General features: G+C 40.7%; 1 protein-coding gene across 1 annotated transcript in view; it reads right to left on the minus strand.

Moving 5' to 3' along the window:
- The window catches only part of col9a3 (collagen, type IX, alpha 3), a 169618-nt gene that overhangs the window by 3078 nt on the left and 147933 nt on the right, over positions 1 to 18607 (minus strand). The window contains exons 30-31 of the mRNA XM_043710900.1: positions 7358 to 7540; positions 4785 to 4862 (exon numbers count right to left, since the gene is read on the minus strand). Coding sequence (XP_043566835.1) covers positions 4785 to 4862; positions 7358 to 7540 — 261 coding nt within the window. The remainder of the gene's footprint in view (positions 1 to 4784; positions 4863 to 7357; positions 7541 to 18607) is intronic.

The following is an 18607-nucleotide window of genomic DNA, read 5'->3' on the forward strand; positions in this document are numbered from 1 at the left end:
TTGGCACACCAGCCTCATTCCTGAAGAAGGGCTTATGCCCGAAACGTCGATTCTCCTGCTCCTTGGACGCTGCCTGGCCTGTCACCATCTATTTCCCTACATTCTATATCTTCCATGTCCTTTTCCACAGAAAACACCAATGCTTGTTCGTATCTCCCCTATCTCCTGTGGTTCCACACAAAGGCCGCCTTGCTGATCTTTGAGGGGCCCTATTCTCTCCCTAGTTACCCTTTTGTCCTTAATGTATTTGTAAAATCCCTTTGGATTCTCCTTAACTCTATTTGCCAAAGCTATCTCATGTCCCCTTTTTACCGTCCTGATTTCCCTCTTAAGTATACTCCTACTGTATTTATACTCTTCTAAGGATTCACTCGATCTATCTTGTCTATAACTGACATATGCTTCCTTCTTTTTCTAAACCAAACCCTCAATTGCTTTAGTCATCCAGCATTCCCTATATATAACCAGCCTTTCCTTTCATGCTAAAGGGAATATACTGTCTCTGGACTCACGTTGTCTCATTTGTGAAGGCTTCCCATTTTCCAGCCGTTCCTTTACCTGTGGACATCTGCCCCCAATCAGCTTTTGAAAGTTCTTGCCTAATACTGTCAAAATTGGCCTTTCTCCAATTTAGAACTTCAACTTTTAGATTTGGTGTATCCTTTTCCATCACTATTTTAAATCTAATAGAATTATGGTCGCTGGCCCCAAAGTGCTCCCTCACTGACACCTCAGTCACCTGCTCTGCCTTATTCCTCAATAGTAGGTCAAGTTTTGCACCTTCTCTAGTAGGTACATCCACATACTGAATCAGTAAATTTTCTTGTCCATGCTTAACAAATTCCTCTCCATCTAAACCTTTAACACTATGGCAGTCCCAGTCGTTGTTTGGGAAGTTAAAATCCCTGACCATAACCACCCTATTATTCTTAAAGATAGCTATGATCTCTTTACAAATTTATTTCTCAACATCCCTCTGACTCTTAGGGGGCCTATAATACAATCCCAATAAGGTGATCATGCCTTTCTTATTTCTCAGTTCCACCCAAATAACCTCCCTGGATATATATCCAGGAATATGCTCCCTCAGTACAGCTGTAATGCTATCCCTTTTCAAAAATGCCACTCCATCTCCTCTCTTGCCTCCCTTTCTATCCTTCCTGTAGGATTTGTATCCTGGAACATTAAACTGCCAGTCCTGTCCATCCCTGAGCCATGTTTCTGTAATTGCTATGATATCCCTTACACATGTTCCTAACCATGCCCTGAGTTCATCTGCCTTCCTGTTAGACCTTTTGCATTGAAATAAATGCAGTTTAATTTATCAGTCCTACCTTGTTCTCTGCTTTGTCCCTGCCTGCCCTGACTGTTTGACTCTTGTACACAAAGTTACAGAGAATGGAATTGTGTCAATTAACAGGCTAGAGGGACCTCCATATTCAGACTTACAAGGTGAGAAGATAGCAATGCAAAGAAATAATAACATCAATACAGCTCCTAAAACCCCAAAACAATTCATGCAGACACAACTATTCCCAGACTGCTATGGGAGATGAGGGAAGAAAGTGTAGGGACTCTGACCCAAGTTTTTAATTCCTCCCTGGCTGTGGCGATGGGGTGGGGCATTTGGGAAGTGGTGCCAGAGGACTGGAGGACAGCTAATGTGGATCTGCTTTTCAAGAAGGTAAATTTATGGGTGGCATAGTGGCTCAGTGGTTAGCACTGCTGCCTCACAGCACCAGGGACCTGGGTTCAATTCCAGCTGTGGGCAACTGTATGTGTGAAGTTTGCACATTCTCCCTGTGTCTGCGTGGGTTTCCTCTGGGTGTTCCTGTTTCCTCCCACAGTACAAAGATGTGCAGGTCAGGTGAATTGGATATGCTAAGTTGCCCATAGTGTTCAGGGATGTGTAGGTTGGGTGCATTAATAGGGGGAAGTGTAGGGTAATGGGTTTGGGTGGGATACTCTTTGGAGGGTTGGCATAGATTTGTTGGGCCGAAGGGCCTGTTTCCACACTGTAGGAATTCTAATTCTAACCAAACAAAACATGGACACACAAGCTGAAAGTGATGATTTTTTAAGGACTATCTTTGAAAAAAGAAAAGATGGTAAAGAGAAGGGATTTGTGGAGAGATTCCAAAGTTAGCTAACCAGGTAGTTCTGGACAGGGTTATCATTGATGCACAAGTCAAAGGAACAGTGTTCTCAGAAATGTTTGTAAAGCTGGAAAACAATAAAGAGATAGGCTGGGGGTGGGGTGGGCGGTCACCATTAAAGAATAAAAATACAAGCATGTGAATTCAGCTTTGAGGTACTGAGTGACAGGAGGCCAGTTAAAGTATGTGAGGTGGGGACAGAGATTGGTGGCGAAAAGTGAGCAGCATATTGTGTCGGATAGGATTTAAGCAGCAGAGTTTACCTTCTTGAAAAGTGGAACCACGTTAGCTGTCTTCCAGTCCTCCAGACCATCCCCCATCCCCATAACCAAGGATGAATTAAAAACTTTGGTCAGAGTCCCTATAATTTCCTCCCTCACCTCCCACAGCAGTCTGGGAAACAATTCATTTGGACCTGGAGATTGGTCCACTTTTATGCCTGCCAAAACCTACAATTCCATCTCACCCCCTCTAACAAACTGCCCAAGAAGCTCATAGTCATCAACTTCCCTAAAATTATAAAATGATTTCTCCTTCTTTCTCCAGCATGAAGACAGATGGAAAATATTTGTTTAACATGCTACCAAAGTCATCTAGCTCCATGAAGAGATTGCCTCTTTGGTCCCTAATTGGCCCTCTGTTTTGCTGGTTTCTCTTCCCCTTAATACACTTACAAAATATTTTGGGATTCTCCCAAATCTTTCCCATCAGTGTTCTTATTGTGAAACTTCTTTTTTCTCTTAATTGCTTTCTTAAGTTCACGTCTGCACCTTCTATATTCCACTAGGGCGTCAGTTGTTTTGATCCTTTTGTATTTATTAAAAGCCTCTCTTTTCCTTCTTATGCAGTCTTGAATATTTACTAGACATCCAGGGTTCTCTGTTACTCTTACATTTCACCCAAACAGAACATCATTCACACACGTTTCAGATCCAACCTCAAGCTGGGCATATTACTTTTCTTTCTGACACAGTGTTTTCCATCGTGTTTCAAACATTTCTTTGGCTTTGCATTTGGACACTGATTCTCCTTTCGTCTCAGTGAACATTACACTTCTTCCCAGGCACTTGATTCCTGCAGTTTCTTTGTTGCCATCGGAGATGGAAACCAATGAAAGCTTTGGATCCTGAGCAAAATCTTTTTGTTTTGTACACCAATAACAGTTTTGTTTCTTATTTGATTATTTTAGGGATCAATCATTATACATTCTCACTTAGCTCCCCAGATCCACTGACTTGACTGTATCTCAACATTAGTTCATAAGAGTCATAGAGATGTACAGCACAGAAACAGACCCTTCAGTGCAACTCGTCCATGCCAACCAGATATCCTAATCTAATCTAGTCCCATTTGCCAGCACTTGGCCCACATCCCTCTAAACTCTTCCTATTCATCTACCCATCCAGATGCCTTTTAAATGCTGTAATTGTACCAGCCTCCACCACTTCATTCCACTCACATAAAAAGTTGCCCCTTAGGTCACTTTTATATCTTTCCCGTCTCACCCTAAACCTATGCCCTCTAGTTCTGGATTCCACCACCCTAGGGAAAAGACCTTGTCTATTTATCGTATCTATGCCCCTCATGATTTTATAAATCTCTATAAGACAGCCTCTCAGCCTCCAATACTTTTATATCTTTCCCGTCTCACCCTAAACCCTCTAGTTCTGGACTCCACCACCCTAGGGAAAAGACCTTGTCTATTTATCGTATCTATGCCCCTCATGATTTTATAAATCTCTATAAGACAGCCTCTCAGCCTCCAATGCTCCAGGGAAAACAGACCCAGCCTGTTCAGCCTCTCCCTACAGCTCAAATCCTCCAGCCCTAGCAACATCTTTGTAAATCTTTTCTGAACCCTTTCAAGTTTCACAAAATCCTTCCAATAGGAAGGAGACCAGAATTCAACTGTTAAAAATACAGCATTCATAGAAATGGTGAGGCATTCCAATACACCCATTCCATCTAACTTTCCTAAGTTTCATTGATCTGTTCCACAGAAACTCCTGCCAAGAAGATCAATATTAATTTTACCCTGAAGATTAACACGTACCATATTTTCCATATATTGCTGCCTACACTTAAGCATTTGTGTGTTGTTTTATGAGAAATACTGTAATCAGTTTCAATTAAAACCTTTGATAAATGAATTGTTTGACAGAGGACCTATTAATGTTTGACAAATGTTAAAGGATCATTATTCCAGGTGCTTCATCACCAGTTGTTTAATTCTCATTCCTGGCAAAGAGATTCAGGGGAGTAACTCCAGAGCTCAGGACCCAGGCAGCTGTCAGTGATGCAAAGAAAACACTAGGAAAGCACATGAGGCCAGTTTTGGATGATCACAGAGATCTTAGTAGGTTATAGGGCTGGAAAACATTGCTGAGTTAGGCATTAACGTTTATCTAAACTTCCAAATAAAAGTAATAACTTGCATAGTTCACAACACAGTAAAAACTCAATTTTAAAATTATTCTGCAGCAGAATGATCAGCTTACAAATATGTTCTTTGATGCAAAGTACAAAACAGTTAATGATTTTAAAAAGCACAGAGTCTTAACATCAACTCGTCTGTATTGTAGGATTACAGGTTTGTAAACAAAGTATGTCTAGTATTTGGTAGCATACCTGCCGGCCCTTGAGGTCCTACTAAGCCACCAAGAGATTTACCGATAACTCCCTTGTCTCCCTTTACACCATGGTCACCTTGAATTAAAAAAAAGTAAGATTCAGGGTGAACACTTCATTATTCAATAGAGCTCTCAAGTGTAACATACATTTATAACAGCTTTCTGAAATATATGTTCTTCATTTTAATATTCATATGTCGTGAAGAGATATATCACTTTCGATAAACTGATCTTTAGCAACAGGTCTGTTCAATCTCTGTTAACTTCCTTTTCAATATACTATGCACATAATGTGAACTAAATAATGATTTTCAGTCTGACGTTATTGAACAATTTGTCACAGATCTGTTTTAGGCTAAACTGATTTTGAAATAATTACCTTTTGCTCACTCCCTACTACAGTGGAAGTGGATGAAGTGCTGCAGGGTGCATTGTTCTAGATCATGCTCAATGCTTATTTAAAGTCAACCACCAGAGGGTGCAATTCCAGTGGAATGCTTCATGGTTTCTACTGAAACTGAGCATTGAACTGGCTGGGGTTCTGTTCTCTCGAAAAGAGAAGTCTTTAAACTTATAAAGGGATTTAATAAGGTAGACATAGAGGATTGTTTCTAGAGGAGAGCAGAATTAGAGGTTATAAATATAGAAAAAATCCAAAATGGAATTCCTGGCTTTCACACAAAGGCGTTGAAGTGAATGCCATAGATGCACTAAACTCTGAGGGAGAAAGAAATAGGAGAAAGTAATAGGGTGAGATGATGTGGAGTTGCAGGAGACTCAAGAGCATAGACTCAAGCACGGACTAGGGCTGAATGTGCACTACCACCAAGTCAACGATGACACCTACTATGTCACGCACAGGTTGTATTTAGAAGCTTTTGGGACTGAGTCAGCTTCAAGGTGGGGTGTCTGATGAGAAAAGTATACAGCCAGATCAACTCTGAATTGTATTCCATTGTAGTTGGTTGCCACATGAGGTGGTGCACTAGGGCACTAGGTGCTCAACTTGGCGGAGTGTGGAAACTTGTAGACCTGTCATTAGAACACTCTCACCCAAGCTCCATGGAATCTTACAATGCGCAACCCAATGCTCTTGCTAATCTCTCCAAGAGTATTTTTGCTTTTGTTATAAACTCAATAAAAGGAAGTGAAAGCAGCAATCATCATCAGTTTGAACAGGAATCCTCTGGCTGCCAGAAAGGGAGATAAAATAAAATGTTTTATGGTTTGAAGGGATGTTGAAACAACAGAAACCTTCAAAGACAAATTGGATAAATGCTTGAATAGAAAATAATACAGTTAGATGGGGAAAGGGCAGAGTAGAGGAAGAGCTAACACAGACACAATGGGCAGAATGGTCTTCTTTTTGTGTGCAAATTGAAAACCTTATTGGCATCAGCTCAAGCAACCAAACCTAGAGGCAGCTTTCATGGCTTCCTAAAGCTGGATTCATCCAGAATGAATCTCTCTTCATGACACACAACATAGCAAAATCTTTCCTGATGTTCCCTTAACAACTCAGTGGCATGAAGTGTGGACACTAAATGCTGATAGAAAACATTACATCACCTTTGATCCAATCGGCCATCAACACAACCAGTCACATACTATTTGGATGCATCTTGACTACCTTCAAGCTTAATGGGGAAAATGGGCCTCAATTCTTTACTTCTTCCAAACAGTCTCAGAATTTCACCTCTGGGCCATTGGATGTGAGAAGCAGTTAGCTTGAGTAAGTTTGATATCCACTCTCTACTTCCACCACTGGGGAAATAGTAAGCCACTTGATCCTCTCCATGGAATTTCCACCCCCTATAGCCTTTGCCACCAATAGAATGGCAAGATTCTGAAGGGTCTTGATAGAGTATGCATAGCGAATGTTGTCCTTGGCTGGGGAATCTAGAACTTGGGAACACTCAGAAGATGAACACTCTGAGATGGAATATTTCTTCACTTAAAGTGTCACAAGTCTTTGAAATTCTTCAACACAGAGGATTATCAGTGCTCCATTATTGAATGCATTTAAAGTTGAGATAGACAGATCCTCAGTGTCTCAGGGAGGTTAAGGAATGTGGGGATTGGGTATGAAAGTAGTATTGAAGCTGAAGATCAATCATCATTGTATTGAATGGGATAGCAGGGCTGAGGGGGCCAAATGGCCTACTCCTACTCCTGTTTCTCATTGTCTTACAAGAACAAAGTCATGGAATCACAATCACCACCAGGTCCCTTCTGATTTGAACATATACCACTGGTCGTTCAAATCTTGGAAATTTATATCCAGAATTCCTTACCCAATATTGTTTGGGAGCACCACTCCTACAAGAATGGCAGTAATTCAAGATGAAGGTTCACACCACTTTCTCGAGGTGGCAAGGGATTGGAAACACTGGCCTTGCCAACGAAATGCCCACATTCCAAAGGCAAACTCAAAACAGCAATCGTAGCCCCTTAGCCATATAATTTTTTATATTTTAAGTGATGCACATGAAGGTTCAGCATATGCTAGTGTAGTCTACTTGGTGATGGGTCAAATCCTGTGTCAAGTTAAACCTCCAAAGTCAGCCTTACCTCGCGGGCCTGTGTCACCAAGTTCTCCAGATGGTCCAGTCAATCCTGGTGGACCTCGTCTGCCTGGATGGCCAACTCCGCCCTTTGGCCCTGGTGGACCTGGAAGACCAGGGGGGCCACGTCTTCCTATCATTCCAGGGGCCATTGGCCTTCTCAGATTATTAGCTAACAATGCAATCTGATCTAGAAGGAGAAATAAACCACAAGAAAATTCAATGCGCTTAAATTAAACTTTCATTCTGGTCAGAGGTTTAAGCTCAGTTCTTGTTATTGTATGATTTCAGATGTTGCTACATGTCTGGTATCTTTCAGTATTTGGACACCACTTCTGTTATAATGCAAACCAGAAGAACTTGGATTAGTACAACACCTCGGCAAAAGTGAGGACTGCAGATGCTGGAAACCAGAGTTTAGATCAGAGTGGTGCTGGAAAAGCACAGCAGGTCAGGCAGCATCCAAGGAGCAGGAAAATCGATGTTTTGGGCAAAAGCCTGATGAAGGACTTTTGCCCGAAACGTCAATTTTCCTGCTCCTCAGATGCTGCCTGACCTGCTGTGCTTTTCCAGCACCACTCTGATCTTAATGCAACACCTTTCAGAGCCTCAGAATATCCACAATGCTTTGCAGCCAATGTGGTTAAATCACTATTCTGGTACCTTTTTTTCCCAATTCAGTAACACCCACTGCCCAGCAATGAGATGACTAACCCTGATTAATTTGTTCCTGGTGGTGTTCATTGAGAGTTAAATATTGGTCATGGCACCCAGGGAACTGGCCTGCTTTCCTTCGAGGGAAGATGGGGCACCAGTTTAGCAAAAAAGCTAGTTTCTCTGATAGCTCTTTTCGTACTGCACTGTAATGGCTACCTGGGCCATTTCATGTTCCTGGCTCCATTCCCATCAGGTGCTCCGGTTAAACTGGAATCATTGGGTCAAAGATCAAGGTGAGGAAGAGTGGGAAAGACAATTAGATTCAAGGGTATTACGGTTAGGCTTAATAGAATGTAGGAGGAATGGGAACTGAGAAAGGCAAGGAGGCCCAGTTTTAAAGTCCTGGCAAATAACATAATATGTTAGGAGATGATAAACCAATCCTTGACCTCAGGGTGTTACATCTACTGTACAATACAATATATTTCACCTTACAAGAGAGGAACTACACTTAATCCTAAATTCTGTGGGAGAAATGTTGAGGTGTTATCCTAGATATGAGCATAACTTTTGGGTCTTGACTAACCTCAGGTTTTTAAGATTGAAGGAAGGTAGGACAAGCAAAGCAAGTTCCTCTTGGAACCAGGAGCAACAACGGATGTGAGATTTCATTACCTCGTATCAGATTAAATTGTGCAACACAAGAATTTAATTCAGTGGTAAAGACTCTAAATTATATTCATTTTTTGAATTAAATTCAACATTTTTGTAAAATAAATTTGGTAAAAAAAAACATTTTTAGTTCTATTTTGGAACCAAACTCGATACCTTAGGTTTCTGATTGATTTAATTTTGAAATCCTAAGTATTGAAGAATAGTTTCACAAAAGCTTCAAGAGGCATAAATTTTGAAATTTACCTATGCACTGACATAGATTATATAATATATCATCATTTTCAAAATAGTAACATTAAGAATGAAGATAAATAAATAATATTTTCTTCAGTTTTTAATCATCAGTGTGTTCTGACACAAATTAGACATGGAAAATAACAGATACACATTTTAATGGTGTTCTTTCTCCTCTGCGCAATATTAAACCGTGCATGGAACACAAGTAAACATTCTCCACATACCTTATAGAGTCATACAGCATGGAGACAGACCCTTTGGTTCAAACAGTCCACACTGAACACAATCCCAAACTAAACTAGTCCCACCTGCCTTATCTTGGCCCTTATCCCTCCAAACCTTTCCTGTTCATGTACATATCCAAGTGTCTATTAAATGTCGTAATTGTACCCACATCCACAACTTCTTCAGAAAGTTCATTCCCTGTGCAAACCACCCTGTGTAAAATATTTGCCCCTCATGTCTTTAAAACTCTCTCTTTTCACTTTAAAAATATATTTGCTAGTCTTTAAATCCCCCATCCTGGGGAAAAGACACCTACTATTTAACCCCTAATGATTTTATAAACCTCTATCAGGTCACCTCTCAAGCTCTTACCCTCCGGTGAAAAAAGTCCCACCCTAATCAGCCTTTCTTTATAACTCAAACCTTCCTTACCCTGCAACATCCTATAAATCCCTGCAAGCACATGTGTAAACATCTTGAAGGGAATGTTAATTGTGTATCTTAGTCATGATTTCAGGCACAGCTGATTGCCTCTGCATTTCCTGTTGTAAATTGGTGACATTCACAGTGCCTTTTTGTCCAGTTGACAGGCATGGTGAAGTTGCAAGTGGAGTACCTTTGGCTCCTAGGTACTCCAGCCAATCAGAAGTTTAAGCTTTTACAGACAGGTTATAGCACATTAACATGTCATTCGGCTGACCAGATTCATGCTGGTGATAGAGGCACACAGAGCCCCCATCCCATTCCCAAAATGGTATACAATGTGGTGAGCATTTGTAATCTTCCTCCAAACTCTGCCACCAAATAATATATAAACAAGAAATAGCTTTGACAACTGACTGTGGGTAATGTAATCAGAACATTGGCAATAGAGGCAGGAATAGGTCCTCCAGGCCCTGTTGATCTTCTACAACAGCTCTATACTTGGGCATTGAATAGGCCAACCTTCCTCCTGTTCTGCTAGAATGACTCTCTGACTTTCCTGGTCAATCCCCTAAACTGCAGTTACCTTTAGAGTCCAAAATGCAATTATCTCAGTATTGAATAGACTTAGTGACTGAACACCCACTGATCTCCAAAGGGAACCATTCTGAAGATTCTGGATGCTTGATAAGAAAGAGAAAGCTACCTTCTTTTACAACACAGGGAAACCCCTCTATACCTTAGTTAATGCAATCCATCTCATTACTGTTCCTATCCTAGTCACAATGTATAGAATCAGGAACTCAGTGTCCACTGCTAACAGCTCATGCACAACTAAACTGGAGATTGTAGAGATTATAACAAGGTCAACCAGGTGTGAGTTCCCCAATACTGAACAGCCTGGACAGAATAAATGTTGGGAAGATGTTTCCATTGGCAGGAGAGACTAGGTCCCGAGGACACAGCCTTAGAGTAAAGGGAAGACTCTTTTAGAATGGAGATAAGGAGAAACTTCTTCAGCCAGAGAGTGGGGAATCAATGGAATTCATTACCACAGAAACCAGGTGGTGGAGGCCAGGTCTTAGAGGAGCAAGAATTAATCAAGAATAGTCAGCATGGCTTTGTCAGGGAGAGATTAGGTCTAACAAACTTGATTTGAATTTTTTTGAGGAGGTGACTAGGTCTGATTATGAAAGGCATAGATAGGGTCAATGGGAATAAACCTTTCCCCTCAGTAGTGGGTTTCAGGTAGGGGGCAGGATGAAGAGCTTATGTTTGAAACATCAATTTTCCTGCTCCTCTGATGCTACCTGACCAGTTGTGCTTTTCCAGCACCACACTCTCAACTACATTTAAGTGGAATCTAGACAAGTATTTAAGGGAGAATGTAATAGAAGGTCACAACAATATATTTAGTTCTGGAATGATAGGAGGTTGCTTGAGTAAAACATGAAGACTCCCCTGCACTTGTTGGGCTGAATGGCCTGCATCTTTGTTACACATTCCATCTGATCTTATGCACCTCTTCTGACCACCTTTCGGGAAGTTCTTCCTAGGTTATAACAACTCAGTACATAAAGTATTTTCTCCTCATGTCACCTTTGTTTTTTTTTAAAATACCTGAGATCTGTTATCAACCTTTCTCCTAATGGAAACAGCTGTTCTTATTTGCTCTATCACAGTATTGCAAAAAAGTCTAGTTTGTGGAACTCTGTCAAACTCCTTCTGAAAGTCTATATGTGCAACACCAACCTCATTATCCTCGTCAATATTTCGATCAAAGGAGAGCCTGTCTATTCATAGAGTCATAGAACATTACAGTACAGTTTGAGGCCCTTTGGCCAATTGCATCCAAGCTAATTATCAACTGCCTACATACTATAATTCCATTTCTCATCACTTGGCCCATAGCATATAAGGCTATGATGTTTTAAGTGTTCATCTAAATACTTTTTAAAAGTTGTAATGATTCCCACATCCACCACCCTTTCAGGCACTGAGTTCCAGACAGCCACCTAATAAAATAACTTACCCTCAAATCCCCTCTAAGTCTCCTAACCCCTACCTGAAAACCACTACTGAGGGGAAAGGTTTATTCCCATTGATCCTATCTATGCCTTTCATAATCAGACCTAGTCATCTCCTCAAAAAAAACTCAAATCAAGTTTGTTAGACATGATCTCTCCCTAACAAAGCCATGCTGATGATTCTTGATTAATCCTTGCTCCACTAATTGAAAATAAATTCTGTCTCTCAGAATACAGAATGTTTTGTTTTCCTATCACTAATGTTAGACTCACTAGTCTATCGTACCCTGCTTTATCCTTACCAACCTTCTTGAATAAAGATACTAGGTTAACCTCTGGCACCTTTCCCATGTGCATAGACGATTTGAAGTTACATTATAGTTTTCTAGGTGCACTGATAAAATTTCCTTGGTCGCATATTTGATAGATTTCAGCATTTTCCCAATAACTAACTTACTTTCCTGAATTAGTGGTGTTACATTTGCAATGTTTCAGTCTACTGGGACCATTGCAGAAGTAAGAGAATTTAGTAAAATCATAACCAGTACTTCCACCAGCTCTGGTGTTGTAGTGAGGACTTGGGGTAAAATAGGGAGCATACTCCATCCATAAACTCCTACTTGCTCACATATCACGGCAAAACCCTTCGTTCACATATCATGTGTAATTACAGCTTCCTGCCAGTGGGGACACTAGAATGCCTCCCTTGGCAGGAGTATGGAATGAGTGTAACTTATCACAAAGCCATTCTAACTATTGTATTATTTCTACTATATTGGAATATTTTTATAGGACAAGCAAGTAGATGTAAGAGTTTTGAAACAGATATGCATAAATGTAGCAAATCCTTCTCTTTAAAATCTTACACGTGTTCTCTGAAATAACTTGAAAGAAGATGGTATCCCATTACTAAGTCACCTTTTATTTATACATGGCAAGTCCATGACACTGATCCAGCTCCCTCAGGGCCAGCTCTCAGAGTGTCAGGGTGTCTGACACTTCTGTTTATATATGTCAGCCATGGCTCCCTAACTGGACCAGATTAATAGCCCAATCACAAGATCATAAAATACTGGGACAGAAATTAAGCTATTTGGCCCATTGAATCCGCTCCACCATTCAATCATGGCTGATAAGTTTTTTCAACCCCATTATCTCAATTTCTCCCCGTAACCATTGATCCTCTTGACAATCAAGAATCTATTTATCTCTGTTTAAATATATTCAGTGACCTGGCCTCCACAGGCTTCTTTGGCAGTGAATTCCACGGATTCACCACTCTCTGGCACCACATTCTTGACTCTGATCTCCAGCATCTGCACTCCTCACTTTCTCCATTTAAATGTAACTGTGCTATCCCCTTCAACCACTTGCTGTGGCAGCAAGATCCACATTCTCACCATTCAATTCCTGCCTTAGGCGACTGACTGTGTGGAGTTTGCACGTTCTCCCCGTGTCTGCGTGGGTTTCCTCCGGGTGCTCCGGTTTCCTCCCACAGTCCAAAGATGTGCAGGTCAGGTGAATTGGCCATGCTAAATTGCCCATAGTGTTAGGTGCATTAGTCAGAGGGAAATGGGTGGGTTACTTGTCAGAAGGTCGGTGTGGACTTGTTGGGCTGAAGGGCCTGTTTCCACACTGTAATATAATGTAATCTAATCTAATCTAATCTAAATCCTTTTTGTTATGAAGGTGTAGAAGTGTACTGTACTCTTAAGAGAGTGAAGGACTTAGAGAGGCACATTGAGTGCTGGAGAATTTACAATGTAACATTTGGTCCAGCGGTTGCCCAGATACAAAAACAAATTCAAATTCAGCCAATCAGTTTAAATTATACCCCAAAAAATACCAAGCTCCAATCAAGTTTGAATTTAGTATATTGACAGTATTAAAAGCCAATGACACAATCTGATGCTTTGGGGGTATTAGATCGGGGAAAATTGAACAGTTGAGAGAGAACTGCCAAGCCACCAGCATGTACAGACTGCCCAAACCACAGCTCTCTTAAAGGTACCATTATCTATCAGTGACCTGTGAAACAGACATCCCAAAGAAGAAGAAAATCTAAGAGGAAGATACAAAGGGAAGGTTTAACAGCTGCCTGGTTTTGAAATTTGAACTTTTGGTAAATCTTAATTGAGGGTTTTATCGGGCTAGTATTGTAGAAGGGAAAGTAAAAGGTAGGTATTGTAGAAGGAGTTGTAGATAGTTGTTAGTTAATTATTCTCTGTTATACTTTAAGAAATAAAGTTGTTACTTTTTACTGTACTGCCTCTCAAATTTTCACAGATTACTGTATGGGATAAATCCTTTCTGTGTTGCTGGTTTCAGTTAAGCAGGTGGGTTTACCCCATGTCATAACACTTTGGATGAAGAAGTTTCTTCTGAATTCCCTTTCAGGTTTCTTTGTGACTACCATAACTGACAAAGGTAATTGCTGAATGCTTGAGGGTACATGTTTACAGGACTTTGATAAAGAATAGAGGGTAAGACTATTTGGATATTTTTTCCAAAGAGCTGGTCCAAGCATGATCAACCACCTTCCTAACCTGCAATCTTCTTCCTGACCTCTCCGCCCCCACCCCACCCTCACCTTGACCTCCCTCCACCTATTGCAATTCCAACGCCCCTCCTCCCTACCTTTTATCTTAGCCTGCTGGACACACTTTCCTCATTCCTGAAGAAGGGCTTATGCCTGAAACGTCGATTCCCCTGTTCCTTGGATGCTGCCTGACCTACTGCGCTTTTCCAGCAACACATGTTCAGCTCTGATCAACCAAATAGTCTCCTTCTATGCAGTATAATTTCTAAGCATATGGTCTCATGAAGGGGAAATTGCATTTGCTTGACAAATCAGAGTGGTACTAATCAGAAGGGGTCAGCATAAAGATAATGGTCTGTTGGGCATCTATCAAGGCTGTTACCATAAGGGTCGATAAAGGAGAAATTGTAGGTGTGGTACATTTGGATTTTTACAAAGCATTTAATGAGGAGCCACATAAAACATTATTACACAAAATTATGACTTGTGCACTTAAGACCAATACATGAATGTGAGTAAAGAATAAACAGTCAAAATCAGTAGAGATTGTTGCAAAATTGGGTAGAGTAATTGTAGATTGGGAGGCAGGAAGTTAGAATTTGGTGTTTGTAAAATTGTAAAAGCGTTGCACGGTCCCTCTAAAAGATGGTGTTTTCTTCTGCACTTTGAGATTAAAATAGATGTCTGCGAGCAGCAGTTTGAATTAGCCAGTACACAGAGAGCCCAAACTGAAACATTTGTATTAACAAGTTTACAGTTAGCAGGCCAAGCAATAGTTTTTACTAAGATATCAGGTTTTGAATTTAGCCAAACAAAGCGAACCAGGCATTTAAATATAAAATAAAACCTATTCCAGTTAAATCTGATGGTTTTGACAATATATCCTATATAAGATATACTGATATGTCATCAGGGGGATAAAAGAAGGGGGCAGTTGGATAAAGACCCCTTGCTAACAGCCCTCAGCTCCCGAGAGAGAAATTGGTTCTCACAGTCATCTATGTATCTAAAAATAACAGTACCAACGTTAGAAAAAGGCATTCCTGACAGAAGAAACAACGGAAGAAGGCACAGAACATTCTGGAAAACACTAACCCAACTATCATTTCGAGAGACTAGGTTCTATTTTTGTTATATGAGTGGGACATATATTTACTGGAGCAGCATGCCATTAGAATCCTGTTTTATTCAGAAATTGTTAGGAGTTAGAAGGGATTTATTTGGTTTGTTAATTGCTCTGTTAATAGTTAACTATTAATTAGCAAAATAAATTATTACCTGTGCATTTTAAAGTGAGTGTCAGGAATTTATTTTAATTAGCCCCTAGAAGGTTGTTGAAAATCAGGTTACAGCACTTTTCATCTGCTTTTTACAGGTTATAGGGTGAGGTGCTCCTCTTTGAGAGTTTTTGTTATAGTTCTCATAGGGAGGTCAACCTCCACTTTATAACGAAATAAAGGTGTCATTTTCAGGCTATTAATACTGGGATGCCACAAAGATTAATGCTGGGGCTTCAACTAGTTGCAATCTATATTAATGTCTTAGATGAAGCGGCTCAGTGTAATGGATCCAAGTTGGTTGACCAGACAAAACTATTTGGGACTACAGGCTTTGAAGAAGACACAGAAAATGCAAAGAGTTATAAATAGGTGAAGTGAGCAGGCAAGAAGGTGGCAGATGGGCTACAATGTGACAAAATATGAGGCTATTCACTTTGGTAGGAACAATTGAAAAACAGAATATATTTTAACTGGGGAGAAAGTATTTAACATTGGTGTTTACAGGGATTTGGATGTCTTAGTACAAGGAACACAGAAAATTAGCATATAGGTACAACAAACTATTAGAAAGGTAAATATTACATTGGTCTTTATTGTGAGAGGATTGGAGAAATTCTTGCAGGAATTGCTTATTGCTTTAGCCAGGGTATTCCTCAACTAACAGATTCAGATTTGGTCTTCTTGACTAAGAAGTACTTACCTTAAACAAAGTTAAAAATCACACAACATCAGGTTATAGTTCAACAGGTTTAATTGGAAGCACACTAGCTTTCAGAGCGATGCTCCTTCATCAGGTGATAATGGAGGGCTCAATCCTAACACAGAATTTATAGCAAGAATTTGCAGTGTGATGTAACTGAAATTAAACATTGAAAGATTGATTGCCTGTTAAGCCTTTCATCTGTTAGAATACAGTGATAGTTGCACTTCTTTCATGTGTAAATCACAAAACCTTTTTTTAAAAATGATTCGGAGATGCCGGTGTTGGACTGGGGTGTACAAAGTTAAAAATCACACAACACCAGGTTATAATCCAACAGGTTTAATTGGAATTGGAAGCATTCTCAAGTACTTTAACAATTGGTGTCATGTTGGTCCAGATACACATACCCTCTCACACACACTCATAATCACTCCCCCCACCACTCACACACACACACTCACTTGTACACATACTCATATAAATTTGTGTGGTGTATTTGTACTTGCAGAATTACATTTTACTTTGCTCAAAAACTGCATGAATCCATGTCAGATTCAGTAAATCTGTTTTTTAGATTAGAATCAGTCTGACCATTGTGGTAAAGACAGCCTCACAGGGAGCTAACACCTTCAACATCTTATCTGGGCAAACATGACACCAATTGTTAAAGTGCACTTGAGAATGTAACTTTTTAAAAACGGTTTGTGATTTACATATGAAAGAACTGAAACCAACATGGTCATTCTAAAAGATGAGAGACTTAACAAACAATCTGGGTTTTTTTCAATATATAATTTTAGTTACATTACACTGTAAACTTTTGCTATAAACTCTGTGTCTTACAATCTTATTCTCCACAATCACCTGTTGAAGGAGCAGTGCTCCGAAAGCTAGTGCTTCCAAATAAACCTGTTGGACTATAAACTGGTGTCATGTGATTTTTAACTTTGCTTTAAACAAGGTGCAGAAAAAGTTCAACGGATTGATTATTGGGGCAAGAGGGCTGCGCTGTGAGGGGATATCATGTACAACCAATACAGATTTGCTGCCATTTTAGCGAATGAGAGGGGATCTCATTGGGGTCCTGCAGATTCTGGGAAAACTTGACACGATAAAATCTGAGAGGTTGTTTCCTGGCTGGAGAGCTCAGAACGAGGTGCACAATCTGATGATAAAGGGAGGGCTATTTTAAATGAAACAAAGTTTTTTGAATTCAGGCAATTGTGAATCTTTGAAATTCTCTAGGAGAAAGTGAGGACTGCAGATGCTGGAGATCAGAGCTGAAAATGTGTTGCTGGAAAAGCGCAGCAGGTCAGACAGCATCCAAGGATCAGGAGAATCGACATTTCGGGCATGAGCTCATGCCCGAAACGTCGATTCTCCTGCTCCTTGGATGCTGCCTGTCCTGCTTTGTTTGAAATTCTCTACCCCAGATACAAAGTCTACTGAAGACTGAGATCAACTGGTTATTGAAACCTTAAAAGAATTAAGGGATTTGTGGGTAGAGCTGGAAAGTTGAGTTGAAGTGGACTGAATGACATCACAGGTTCTAAAAACAGACAGTACAAGATAGCAGATGATGACACATCCCTCCCAAATCGTCTCAATGCCTTCTATGCTCACTTTGAGCAGAATTTCAATGGAGAGGTAACATCTATTCTGACAGGTCCTGACGAACCAATCCCAACACTCACTGTATCAGAGGCCAGATCAGTTTTCCTTTGTGTGAATCCAAGGAAAGCGATGGGACCAGACGGAATACCAGGCCGTGCACTCAGAGCAGGCGCAGATCAACTGGCAGAGGTCTTCTCAGACATCTTCAACCTCTCCCTGCAGCAGGCCACTGTCCCGGCCTGTTTCAAGAGGGCCAACATCATCCCTGTGCCTAAACAGGCTCATGCAGCATGTCTCAATGACTACCGCCCAGTGGGCCTAACTTCGGTGGGCATGAAGTGCTTTGAAAGGCTGGTCATGGCAATAATCACCTCCAGCCTCCCCACTACTCTTGACCCACTCCAATTTGCCTATTGGAGCAACAGATCCACGTCAGATGCCATATCACTTGCCCTTCACTCCTCCCTAAAAAATCTTGACACCAAGAACAGCTACATAAGAATCCTACTCATTGACTACAGTTCAGCCTTCACCACTATTATCCCCTCGAGACTGATTACTAACCTTACTGATCTTGGACTAAGCCCCACTCTCTGCAACTGGATCCTCAGTTTCCTGACTCACAGGCCACAATCAGTGAAGACTGGGGACAATATTTCATCCTAAGACTCAACACTGGAACCCCACAGAGCTGCATACTCAGCCCTCTACTGTACTCACTGTATACCCATGACTGCGTCACCAAATACCAGACTAATGCCATTTACAAGTTTGCTAATGACACCACCATAGTCGGTCGAATCTCAGATGGCGATGAAACAGACTACAGACGGAGGTACAAGACCTGGAAAAATGGTGCACTGAGAACAACCTAGCT

This window comes from Chiloscyllium plagiosum, chromosome 20 (genome assembly GCF_004010195.1).
Source record: "Chiloscyllium plagiosum isolate BGI_BamShark_2017 chromosome 20, ASM401019v2, whole genome shotgun sequence".
In the NCBI taxonomy this organism is placed as follows: domain Eukaryota; kingdom Metazoa; phylum Chordata; class Chondrichthyes; order Orectolobiformes; family Hemiscylliidae; genus Chiloscyllium; species Chiloscyllium plagiosum.